Below are 12,977 nucleotides of genomic sequence, written 5' to 3'. Positions count from 1 at the left end.
CCGCCCATCAAATGTCTCACTGGACATGACCATCAGCACACGACAAATCCAGGAAAAGTGCAGGGAGCAGCATCAACCTCTATACATGGCCTTCTTCGATCTCACAAAGGTGTTTGACTCTGCCAACCATGAGGACTGTGGAACAACCTCCTCACATTTGGCTGCCTGCAGAAATTCGTCACCATTCACCGCCTGCTCCATGATGACATGCAAGCCACGATCCTTACCAATGGAACCAATATGTATGCAAACTGAGGTCAAACAGGGCTGCATCATCGCACTAACGCTCTTCTCCATCTTCCTTGTAGCAACACTGCACCCTGTCACCCTGAAGCTCCCTGCTGGAGTGGAGCTAACCTAATGGATAATTGGAAAACTGTTCACCCTCCGACGCCTCCGGGTCAGAATCAAGACCACCCAACTTCTGAAATCGAGCTGCAGTATGCAGACGATGCCTGTGTGCACACACTCAGAAGCCGAGCTACAAACCATCGTCGACACATTCAGCAAGGCTTATGAGAGAATGGGTTTCAGATAAACATCCGGAAAACAAGGTCCTCTACCAGCCCACTCCTGCCACATAAAACTGCCCCCCAACCATCAAGATTCAGGTGAGTCCCTGGACAACGTGGATCATCTCCCAAACGTCAGAAGCCTCCTCTCAGTGCAAGCAGACATTGACGACAAAATACGACATCGACTCCAATGCTGTCTTCAGACATCTGAGGAACAGAGTATTCGAAGACCTTAAACCCAGCACCAAGCTCATGTTCTACAGAGCAATTGTGGTCCCCGCCCACCTGTATTTATCAGAAACACGGACAATGTACAGCAGACACCTCAAGTCCTTGGAGAGATATCACCAGTGCTGCCTTCACAAAATCCTGCAAATCCACTGGCAGGATCGCCGTACCAATGTCCCCCCGCTCCCTTATGTTATAGGCCATATTTTTCTAAGGGACACATAAAGGACATGGTGAGACGTATGGAGGCAAGTTACACGGCCGGTCTGTAGCTGGTATTTGTGTGCAAGGCATCTGACCAATTAGGACAATACAGGTGTTGGGGTTTGGTGCAGGGTGGGATATGAGGAAGATGCAGGCAGGTGGGTTTTGATTGGCCTCAATGGGAGTGAGGGTGTGATGTGAAGAATGAGGGACAGGAGTGATGCCGGGGAACAGAGATGGTGACTCACTCGAGCTGCCCTGAGGCGGTCATTCATCGTTTTGCGGCACTGCGTGCCAGTCCACATGGTGAAGTTCACCAAGCTGAGCACCTTAACCACCTCCAACCAGGCCCGGTTAATGACCATACGCATAGGCAGCCTCCTGCCCTCCATGGGGAAGAGGGTGTCCAGACTCTCCTCACCCGCATCCAACATTCTCTCGAGCTCCGTGCCTGTGAAGCGAGGTGCTGCTCTTTGTGGAGCTATCTTCTTGGTTGGAATAAGAGTGTGTGGGGAGTGGAGTGCTTACAAGCAGCTCCAGCTTGTCAAGTTCGCCAGTGCCAATTCTGGCCCCAGTGAATCTGATACCGGCGGGAATGGGATTTGCTCTAGATTCACATGGGCAAAGTGCTGGACCGTTAGCATGTCCTGAATTACTCCGGAAATAGTGCCCCAACAGGAACATGAACCGCACACAATTCAGGCCCAGCTTCAACACTTAGGGCTAGATTCCCTGATTTTAAGGCTATGTCCGGAGCATGTGTCTAGTCTTACGACCAAAACATCGGTGCCGCCCCCGCAGCGATGCTCCGCCCGGTGGGGGGTTAGCAGCCGCGCCACTTCCGGCTTTACCTGCAGATACGGATGAAAAATTGCTCGGTCCGTGGCCGCGCTTGCGCACGACAGCGACCTGCAGCGGTCGTGCCGTGCAACATGGCGCCGGCTGCGCACGGACCTGGCCTGCCAGATAGTGTCCCCCTGTAACCCCCTTCACCATCCCCGGACCACCCCCACCAGTCTCCCCAGCCCCCGCCAAAGCCTCCCCTGCCAGTGGCATGGCTTTCCCCCTACGCGAGGTCCCCGAAAACTGTGAGCACACCTGCCCCAGCGTGCGGCGTACTCAGCGATGATGCCATTTTTGAGGGGGTGGAGCATCCGAAAAACGCCACTGCCCCCGATTTCGGCGTAAAAATGGGTTCACTGGCCAATCACCGAACGTGATTTCAGCATCGGAAATCGGAGAATCCAGCCCTTAGTCTCCCAAATGGAGAATTTCGCCCTTAAGTTATCACAAATGCAACTGACTCTAGAACTTCCAGAGGACATGATTACTATTTTTTGTGTTTATTATGTATCAAAGAATATATTCCTGCTGGTTATTCATCAGGTCATATGTAGTGACGTCAGCAGAGTGTTTGTGCCCGCTTTGGGCAGATCACCATCTTAACTGTATGAGCAACACACTTAATAAACCTCTCATCATGCTTTACAATAATCCAGAGTATGGGCACCTCCATACCTTTACTCTTTATGGCAACGGAAAACATAAGTGTTCAATTCCTATCTGTACTATTTTAATGGAGAAATTAAGCCCTTTATCCTGAACAGATTGTCAACAAAATTAAAACAGTGCACACAGGATCTTAGAGGAAATATGTTAACTCATTAATCAAAAATAAAGCAGAGCAGAAATTAAAACCCCTTGTGACTTCAAAATTAGAAGTCATCCATCAATCAATGTTTCCATAAATTGTTATAAATTTCACCTTTGTGTCTCTGACGATAAAAGATTTATTGCTTTACTTCTGTGCTTACTTCAAGAATATTGAAAAGCAAATTTATTAAACAGCTGTTTGGTGACAATCCTGGACACAAACTGCAATTATTTCTTATAGGGGGATAAAGGGTGGGATAGGAGTGGAGTGGGGTGGCTGGGCGGGGGTGGGATGCTGCGGAGGTGGTGGGGGGGAGGCAAGGAGAGAACATTGTGTAAATCAAGTCTCACAGCAGATAACCAGGAAGCAGCAGACTGATTCAGGGTTTCAAGAAGTCAGAAGCTCTTATTATTAGTGTCACAAGTAGGCATACATTAACACTGCAATGGAGTTTCTGTGAAAGTCCCCTCGTCGCCACATTCCGGCACCTTTCGGGTACAAAGAGGAAGAATTCAGAATGCCCAATTCACCTAACAGCACCTCTTTCGTGACATGTGGGAGGAAACCGGTGCGCCCGGAGGAAACCCACGCAGACACAGGGAGAACGTGCAGACTCTGCACAGACAGTGACCCAGCGGGGAATTGAACCTGGGACCCTGGCGCTGTGAAGCAACAGTGCAAATCACTGCGCTGCCATCCCGCCCATCTCATCCTTGCAGCAGAATTCTTAGGTACAAAGCATCTGGGTCTTTGCTACACATTGGAAAACGATCTGTGCATTTATTTGGTGTGATTTCCTCATAAATACCTTGGCAGTGATGTTACTTTGCCCCACTTCTCAATACAGAATCGCCTTAGTCCATTGCTCCCTCTGAGGGCCGCAAACCCTTCATAAGGTACACTGGATGTCCCCGTCACGAACTGTTAAAGAAGATAAAGAATTGTCTCATATAAACCACGCAGACATACATTACTGCTCTGAAAATCATGATGACTTGCAATGTGTAACATTTGCTTAATAGGATGGGTCTCATTATAACCTCAGTTTTATAAATTAAGCGCCTGTCCGCATAATTTTGTGCTGAGGTTCAGGAAGACAGGAAATGGTCTTGAATAAATATTTCATTTTGTTTTATAATTAGTAATTATAAAATAATTTAATCAGCAGAGATTTTTGCTATTTCAGTCTATGGTGTACTGTGACTTTTCCTTAACATTCTAGGCCAGAAATGAACTTTGGTTATATCAGTAGGCCAATGTTCAATGCATTCTTCTAACATCTTCTATCTGTCACTTTAACAGAGGTATTAGCCTATTTAAAATAAGCAGATTATTGCTCTTGTTGAAATATAGCTGTGAGAAATGTTAAACAAATGCATTAAAAGCTTACGTTGAATGCATTAAAAGCATATTGTCAACACGGGTTTCCAGCCTTCAGAACCATGTAAAGAAAGATTTTGTTTGCAAAAACCGCAATTGTGTACCTGTAAAAGCCGCAGTCGCTGCTCATTATTGAAGTGCTCCACAGCTGTCCAGAACCATTTTATTACAATATGACCGTCGTGGTAACCTGAGGAAAGGGAACAAGCATTACAGACAGAAACACATTCTCAGCAACTTGGCTTTGTAGCATCATTCAGCAGGGTTGTCCTGGTAGATCTGAAATTTTCCTCAATAACATTTCCACTTTTCCTAAGCAGGGACTGAGGTGCCCCATGTCCGAATATGTTGATGTAAACATCTCTTTCTTATTTTGTACCAGGACAGATTTAATTGATTTTAAACCTCTTTTTGTGATGTTTAGCAAAATGAATTGAATCAAAACATTGTACATCCAAAATTTTGCAGTTTTGCGGGTCAATGGAAATAATTTAGGCACCCTTGTTATAGTACATGGACTTCAGGGCCAAGTACATGAAGCAGTGTGATTAGCTAAAATAGCAACATAATCCCCTCACAACAAAAGACTTGCTGTGATGGGGAAGATTTGTGGGATTAAGAGAGACGCAGCAGAATAATCATGTATGAGAAGTTGATGCGGTGGGTAACAATGAACATTATACAGTGGAGATACATACAAATTAGTATTATGTTCATTGCTCATCCTGCCTCTATTAATCATCAATGGAAATGAGGTGGCAGTAAGTGTGTTATCAATTTAAGAGTAAATTGTGTAGAAAGCCATAACATATTGCAGGTGCTGTTGTTATTTAGAAGGTCTATTGTGATGGTCCATTTGAAGAAATGATTGCTAAATTACCTTTAAAATGGATAATTACTTGGCAAAATAAAGTGCACTTTTCAACTTGCAACATGAATGCAATTATGCAATCTTACAGACGAGGTTTTGCAAAGGTGGAAAATGAACTGGATTTGGAAATTGAAGTTCTCACAGCAGTCTCATTTATAAATAATCATCATACATAAATACTTGTGCCTTCCCCTGACTCTTAGAAGCATCCCAAAATGCTTCAAAGACATAGACTTTTGGCATGATCTAATGACCGCATTGTGCCCGAACGGGGGGGCGCAACATGGCTGATACATCCAAGAGAGGCCTCCCCTGGGCTTTCCGATAGCCATTGAACCTCGTGAGATCTGACCAGATCTCGCGAGGTTTGGCAATCTGCCCCGTCAGTCTCGCACGGCTACGTGGGGCCGACGGCTGATATAACCGGCTCCGAGCATCAATCGGCCTCCCCAGGGAGACCTCAGCTGGGCAGCAATTAGTACTGGTCCACGCAAAATTGGACCAGGTGGAACGGCACTTGGGGGGGGGGGGGGGGGGCGCTCAGCCCATTGGAGGTCCGTGGGTGGTCAGGCCAGGGCACTGGCTCTTCCCTGGAACTGAGGCACCGCCAGCCTGGCACCTTGGCACTGCCACTCTGGCACTACGAAGATAGCAGGAGCACTACCAGGATGCCAAGGTGGCAGTACCAGGTTGCCACGGTGACACTGCCAAGGGTCAGGGCCTGAGGGGAGTCATGCCCATGAAAGGAGGGATGGTGGGATATGAAGGGTGGGGGAGGGTGAAGGACTGCTAGAAGGTTAGAGGTTTGAAGGATGGGGTCCTGAAAGGGGGGACTCACTTTGGGTGATGTGGGGGGTGACACTGCCCATTGGTGGGGGACCCTCAAGCTCACTTAGAGATCAGGGCACCCTTTCAAAATGGTGGCCGGATCTCTGAGGAACCTGTCTGTCCTGTGAGTTCAGCTCCCCAGTGATGAAAAAAATTCAAAGGCTGCTCATGCCGGTGGGATATGCCAGTCCCACGGATGGCACACGGATTTCCCGGCAACGAGGGCTGCAGTCAATGGGAAATCCCGCTGGCGGGCCACTCCTGCTGCCAAAAACACATGGCGGGTTGTTTGGTAAATCCCGTCCTCAGTGTGAAACTCCCCAGGGCCCGTGAAATTTACTAAGTGTGGTTAGATAACGGTGGGGAACGCGATGACAGAGCTGGCGGGAAACTCCCAGTAAAACCTGCCTGAAATAACAGTTAGAAACTTTTACATTAGATCTTGCCCTTTGTTTTGTAATGGAGTTTCATTTATTGACAAGGTCAAGGTTTCCCAAGCTGGTGTCCCATTGCATGCAACCAGGGCTTCAACGATGGGACAAGCTGGGATGTATAACATTTGAAAAATGCCATGAAGCTGCTTGTCCAACCAGAGGCTAGTTTCTCCCTGTATGAGAGAGAGAGGTGAGAGAGTATGGGCGTGATCTAATGGGAGAAGCACTAAGTGCAGTCGTGAGCGCAACTTGCTGGGTGCATCCCGATGGCTGACTTGGCAAGGCCGCGACAGGTATCTAATATCAATTAGTGCTGGAAATGAGCCCCCACCGGCTTCACAACGGAAATGCCCGCCAGCTGATTCACCTGGATCGTGCCTGGCAGCTCCCCACAATCAAGGGGGAGCACATATAAACCTCCGAATACACAAACACACTTCAGACAGCATACAGCCACGTGATCACAGAGACCTGCTCCACATTTCAGAGATGCCGGCCTGGCTAGGCTGCTGGACGCCCTGGAGTCGAGACGATACACCTTGGTCTCCTGAGGGGGTTGGAGGATCGACCACAGAGCCGCCAATGCCGCCTTGGAGGCAGTGGCAGAAGCCATCAGTTTGGACAGTGTGACCATGAGGACCGCTGTCCAGTGCTGGAAGAAGTTCAATGACCTTCATGGGGCTGCACGGGTAAGTTGACATCAGCCTCCTGGCACTGGTCCTGCCTCCACCCCCCAGACCTCTCCCCAGTCCGTCACGCATCCCCCCCCCCCCATGGCATAGATTGAGGAGCACCAGAGCTTTCCTCACAGCGGGTTATCAACACCCTCCTGCCATGTATAATGTCCCGCTGACAGTGCTGATGCAGGCCCATCACCCTGGAGTGATGTTACACCGACCCTGAGGGGGTGGAACAGGGTAGTCAGAGGGGGAGGAGGGGTGGGTATGAGGTGGGGAAAGGGGGAGGAGGGAATGGGTGGGGGGGGGGGTGGAGGGCGTGTGGTGACGGACAAAGCCTGGTCCTATGAGAAGTGGGTGAGGATGAGGGCTTCCCCGGCCCTCTGGGCATGCCGGACCCTTCCACCGCTTATTCTCCTTCCACCGGCTTCTCCCGCGGGTCCTCCCCGGGCTGGTCCTCCAGCCCTCCTGGTCCGGATGGGCTTGATCCAATTCGAAGCATCTTGATGGGCTTGATCCAATTTGAAGTTTATACAGTCAGCAGCCGAGCCTACAGGGCATCTGTGACTTCACGGATGCACTTGTGGGCTATAGGTTGGGAAATACCGCACAGAATCCCGCTCGAGCCCTGGTATGAACCAGTGGCAAAGTGGTAAGGGCTGCGGTAATCTTGATGGTCACCAGGAGCGAGTATTCTCCTCCTCAACGCGGTGCCAGGTCCACAAGGACATGGCACAGGTGCCGCACCATCCCCTTGTTGAGATGGAGCCTTCTGCGGCACATGCTGCACGTCATCTCCTCGAATGACCAACGATTCCTATACACCTTGGGCCGTTGCTGGTCTCCCCTTCTGGGTCCCTCCACTGCCTGATGGGCAGCCGGGTCCTCAGGTTGTGGGCCCTTGCACATGAGCTGCCTCCTCGGGCCTGCACCAACGCTGCTGCTGCTGCTTTTTCTGGCGTCTGGCAGCTTGGACTGTCACCAGCTGTCCACAATACCATCCATAATGTGATATCTGTATGGAATTGGAGAGCGTGAGACACCGACAGTCTGTTATGGCTTCCACCCAGGGACCCTCAAATCCCCCATCCACCTAATGAGCCGGCTGTGCTGGGGGACCCCGCCCTGCATACTGGACACCAGACCCCGGACCCCCGCCAGGAACATTACGTGGACCGGGCTTGGGCACGTAACCTCACTGATCCACACACACTCACAGTGGCCGTGGGGATATCCCCAGTGCTGAAGCCAGCTCTTGAGAGTTCGGTGTATTTGTGTGTGAGAGAGAGAGGTGAGTATGTGTGCGCATGAAAGAGAGGTGACTGTGGTGTGTCTGAAAAAGAGAGAGAGAAGATAGGTGCATGAATGTATGAAAGAGAGGTGAGAGTGTGAGTGTGTGAAAGAGAGGTGAGAGTGTGAGTGTGTGAGAGATGGTGAGAGTGATAGAGTGAATATGTGTGTGAGAAGTGTGAGTGTGAGTCTGTGTCAGGGAGGTGAGAGTGTGAGTGGGTATTTGTGTGTGTGTGCATGTGCACTGCATACGGAGGGCACTCTAATGTTAAACAAACTTGTGATCAAAAGAAGCAGCATCAATCCTCCCATTAAAGTGACTGAAAGGGAAAACTTAAATACTTCACTGAATAAGAGAACATTTAATTATAATAAATGTATACAGAAAATAAACAAAAAAGGCTTTTATAAATTATAAATTCATTTTAGTATGTACTTATTGTGCAAAAACAATCACTTTTTTGTGGTTTAACTATTCAACACAATAAGAATGTTTCTCAGCAGTTCCTTCAGTTCCCTTGGGAGGACAACAGGGTTCCGTGGTTGGAAAGGTTTGGGAAACCCTGGACTAGGCAATTATTGCAGTTATTTTGCAGACTACAGGATCTTATGAACTAGATTGAAGTAAACGACCAGGGGGAGGTGGTGGGTTAGTGGTATTGTCTCTGGGCTAGTTATCTAGAGACCCAGGTGTCCTGGGTTCAAATCCCACCAGGGCAGATGGTGAAATCTGAATTCAATAAAAATCTGGAATTAAAAGTCTTGAAACCATGAAGCCATTGCCGATTCTCGTAAAAACCCTTCTAACATCCTTCAGGGATGGAAATCTGTCGCCCTTACCCCGTCAGGCGTACAAGTGACTCGAAATGGCCTGACGAGGCAACTCATTTCAATTAGGAATTCCCTCAGTAATTAGCGATGGCTTGACAGAGTGGATGTTGAGAGGGGACATGGGGTTGGATAGGGTTGGGTCAGGTATTGGGTGGAACACTCTCGTCAGGCCTGGGGTTGGGCCGGGTTGGGCCTGGAGGGTTGCAGTTCGGTACGGCCTGGAGTGGGGGGAGGAGACAGGAGGGTGATTGAGGGAGATGCATTTGGGGGAGGGGAGGGAGTGGTCTAGTTCCTTGTCATGGGGAGGAGGACAGAAGCTGATGGGGGAGTCCTCCCTTGGAGGATCAGGGGATTGGGAAGAGTCCTGTGAGGGGTCGGGGTGTGTTTGTGGTATAGTTACCCAGAAGCTAGAAGTGGTTTTAATTCTTCTAACTGTTTCTGGGTAACTATTACTAACTATTACAGTTGGAACCCTCCGAAGTGTATGAGTTAAATAGCATTTCTGGGTGCTTGCCAGTGCAGGTCAATTTTCCATCGGAAGTTTGAACCTCCTGTACAATCATTACCTGGGAACCTCCAGGGATGCTTCCGTAGCGCATATGTGTGACACTGCCCTGGATTTCGGTGGTTACAGTCCAATATTGCTATTCTGTCATTTTTTTTATTGCAGCTTCCCCAGAAGAAGAGTATGGGTTTCTGCCTGCATTTTGTTAAGGTTGCATTGTACAATGTCCTGCTAGAATGAGCGAACTGCTGTGTCAAATGTATAATGACAACCGTTGCATTCCTAAGGGCTGAGAAGCACCGAAAGACTCACCACTCCGATACTCTGTATTATTTCGCCAGTCATTCAGGTCAATCTCTGCCGTTCCTGCAATAACCAGTTCCAGCTCTCGGGCATCAAATACCGAGACTAGTCGTGAATCCACCACCTGAAACACAGAAATTACTATTAGCCTTTGCCAAATCAAGGAGCAAAAGACTAAGCATTCCTGGCCTGATGGCCACGTTCTCAGGGTGTGGGCGGGGCCCAGCACATTCTTATTGTGTTGAATAGTTAAACTTGCAGACGTTAGAGAGCTGGAGACACAAAGTCTAGTTTCATTGACTATAAGTATGTGGTGAATTGTACTCCTTGGGCGTTATTTCATGGAAAGCTTTCTAAGTGTGGTAACAAGGAGGAAATGCCGTGGGATTCCCAAAGCTCGGCCCGGCGAGGCCATCACCGCTTTAAAACTTTAATTTGCCCAATTAACGATGCCCCATGGGATTCACGTCGCAAATCATGGTTCGCCGGCTGATTCGCCCGGGACCACGCTCGCTAGTCCCCTGCGAACAAGTGACAGCAGCACTTAAACCGCTCCTGCAAAGCCAACCCGATTCCACTCGCAGTCATGCCGCCATGGAGACTAGCCCCGTGCTTCGGTGATGCCAGTGTGGGGCGACTGTTGAACGCGGTGGAGATCAGACGGGATACCCTGTTCCTCTGGGGGTAAAGGAGGGTCAGCCTTAAGACAGCCACCGATCCCCGACTCCCCCCTCCGCCCCGCAACATACCCTACCCCCATTCACCCTGATGCACGATTAATTAAACTCAAAGACGAGGTTGTATCATAACTGAAGGCTTTACTAGACTAGATCTGTTCCCCAGCAGCTTCGGTACAGAATGAGGGCTGCTGGGACGGCACCTGTTCTTATACCCCACCTGTCAGGGCGGAGCCACATACCAAACAGCCAATGGTAAGCTGCTAGGCTTACCCAATGGTCTACAGCCTCTGCAATACCTGATACTACCACACACCCATCCCCCTATGCTTCCCATCCCCCTGATATGGCCAAATACGGGGGTGGAAGAGGACAGATCAGTCACCTATGTTGAGGTTAGCGCACGGCGCAGGGATGAGGTTCCACCGGCCGCCACCCAAATGACCTGTCAAATGTGAGTTGTAAACACCACACAGGCAGATCCATCCCTCCCACTGATCACATGTCTATTCTCCCGCAGGGCATGCAGCTGACACCGCTGGCCCATCCCCCCCCACCACCACCTCCCATGAGAACACCTTGGAGGTGAGCTCCGATGATTCACCCATAATAGTCATGGCACAGCTGTCACCCCCACTCTCCACCAGCACGGAGACACACACCTCGATGGGCAACGATTGAGGACAGGCATCTGGGGCACAATCCGGTGAGCACTACACAGCTGCTGATGCACATCTGGTGGAGGCAGGAACGCCCAGGTGAGTCAGCAGTCGGAGGTCTGCTGGATCCCAGGACCTAGCTAGGTCCCAGTCAGATGTTGAGCCATTGGGCCAGGTTTATCCGGAGCTGATGGAGATGATAGGGAGCGGCCAGGACATTCAGAGGGAGATGCCAGCGACACTCCAGCATGTCCATAGCCAATTGGAGGAGTCCCAGAGGCTACGGGTGCAGGAGATGCTGCCGGCAATGCATGGCATCGAGGCCAAGACTACGAGGGTGGCGACCGCAGTGGTGAACCTTGTGCATGATGCCGGTAGCATGAGTGGAGGTGTCCAAGGCGTGGCTGAGTCAGTGACGGCCATGGCTTGAACCCCAGAATGATCCTGAGGCGTGGAGGTTCAGGGCCACGGTGACTTTGACGACTGCCGGGAATGGGTATCTTCCTCCTCCATGTGGGGAAAGTCCATGAGGACACAGCACACGTGCCGCACCGTCCCCTTGTTGAGGCGGTACCTCCTGCAGCACACGCTGTCCGTCATTTGCTCGAAGGACCAGCGACACTTATACACCTTGTGCCATCGCGGGCCTCCCCCTCTGGTCCATCCCTGGCCTGATAGTTGGCCATGTTCGCAGGGCATGGTGCTTTGTGTCTCTGTCAATGCTGCTGGCGCCGCCTTCTCCAGCGCCTGCCAGCAGCACCACTAGGGCAGTTCCGCAGGGTTCAAAATATCGTGCATACCGTTCAATATCTGTAAGGACATGGGAGCCAGTGAGAGACTGACAGCCAGTGGTGTCTTCCTCCCTGGACCCTCCAGTACCCATTGCTCTCGCCCTTCTCTGTCCATGCACCCGCGGCCGCAGTTGTGGCCCAGCTCACCAGACCTCACTCCCTGCACCCTTGACACCCGCATGTAACGTTACCTGGACTGGCCGCAGACCCCCTCCCCAGTGCACTCACCCACCCTCCGGCTGCGGTAATCTCCACGGTGCTGGGGCCCAGCCCCTTGGTGTTCGGATGTTGGATGCTGCGTCCATGGTGTTGCTCCCTGCAGTATCTAGGCATCACGGTCTGTTTGGGATGTTAGGCAATAACCCCCACATGCACCATGGCACGCATACCCACGGGGATCCACTTGGGAAATGTGAGGTATTCACTTAACTACGATTGCTAGGGGCCTCCGCGGTCAGTGGGAGTTATGGATGGTCGGTGGGGCAGGTGGGTAGGGGCTAGGTTTGCCCCAAGAATGGGTACACCCGTTCCAGGGTTGTCATATTGTGGACCTGCGGGCAAATAGAACCGCTCCCCCCCCCCACCCCCACACCGAGACCATGGGCGGCCACAACGCCCCCCCGTCGGCTCTGCACCACCCCATCCCCACCACCGATGGAAGCACACTCCGACTTAGGATGGCTCCCCTGGTTACTCCCCCACCCCCTCCGAGCACCGGGCAGCCCCCCCAGTGCTCCGGGCTCTTTGCATGTGAGTGAAGATGGCTACTCACCTCCTTGGATCTTTGCAACAGCTCCTCCACCAGTTTCACATTTTAAAAAGGCGTACTAATCGGCGCCTGCATGACCACTTTCTGGGGAGGCCGTTATATCACGGGTGCCGTCAGATGGGGGTCGCTCCCGTTAATTGTATGGATGTGGGTTTAAGTGTTGATTATTGATTTCTCGCCATGCTAAGGCGAGATCCAAATTTCGGCAAGGGGAGTGGGCCGGTTAGATCGTGAACAGAATGGCGCCCGGCGTGGCTTTTTTGACCTCTCCTGCTTTTTACCAACCTCGTCGTGCTCTCGCTTAAGCGCAACGCGGCCATTAAATTGTGCCCCATATCTTTGTTGCTGCATTATTAACTTA

General features: G+C 50.8%; 1 protein-coding gene across 4 annotated transcripts in view; it reads right to left on the bottom strand.

The window, feature by feature from the left end:
• Positions 1 to 12,977, bottom strand: part of LOC140425013 (E3 ubiquitin-protein ligase HECW1-like) — an 856,744-nt gene that overhangs the window by 37,833 nt on the left and 805,934 nt on the right. For all 4 annotated transcript variants that reach the window (XM_072508780.1, XM_072508779.1, XM_072508783.1 and 1 more), the window contains 3 exons: positions 9,730 to 9,844; positions 4,086 to 4,171; positions 3,410 to 3,522 (listed from right to left, as the gene is read on the bottom strand). In XM_072508780.1, the coding sequence (XP_072364881.1) occupies positions 3,410 to 3,522; positions 4,086 to 4,171; positions 9,730 to 9,844 (314 nt within the window). The remainder of the gene's footprint in view (positions 1 to 3,409; positions 3,523 to 4,085; positions 4,172 to 9,729; positions 9,845 to 12,977) is intronic.

Source organism: Scyliorhinus torazame, chromosome 6, assembly GCF_047496885.1.
Source record: "Scyliorhinus torazame isolate Kashiwa2021f chromosome 6, sScyTor2.1, whole genome shotgun sequence".
Lineage (NCBI taxonomy): Eukaryota > Metazoa > Chordata > Chondrichthyes > Carcharhiniformes > Scyliorhinidae > Scyliorhinus > Scyliorhinus torazame.
This window is presented reverse-complemented; position numbering and strand designations above follow the sequence as displayed.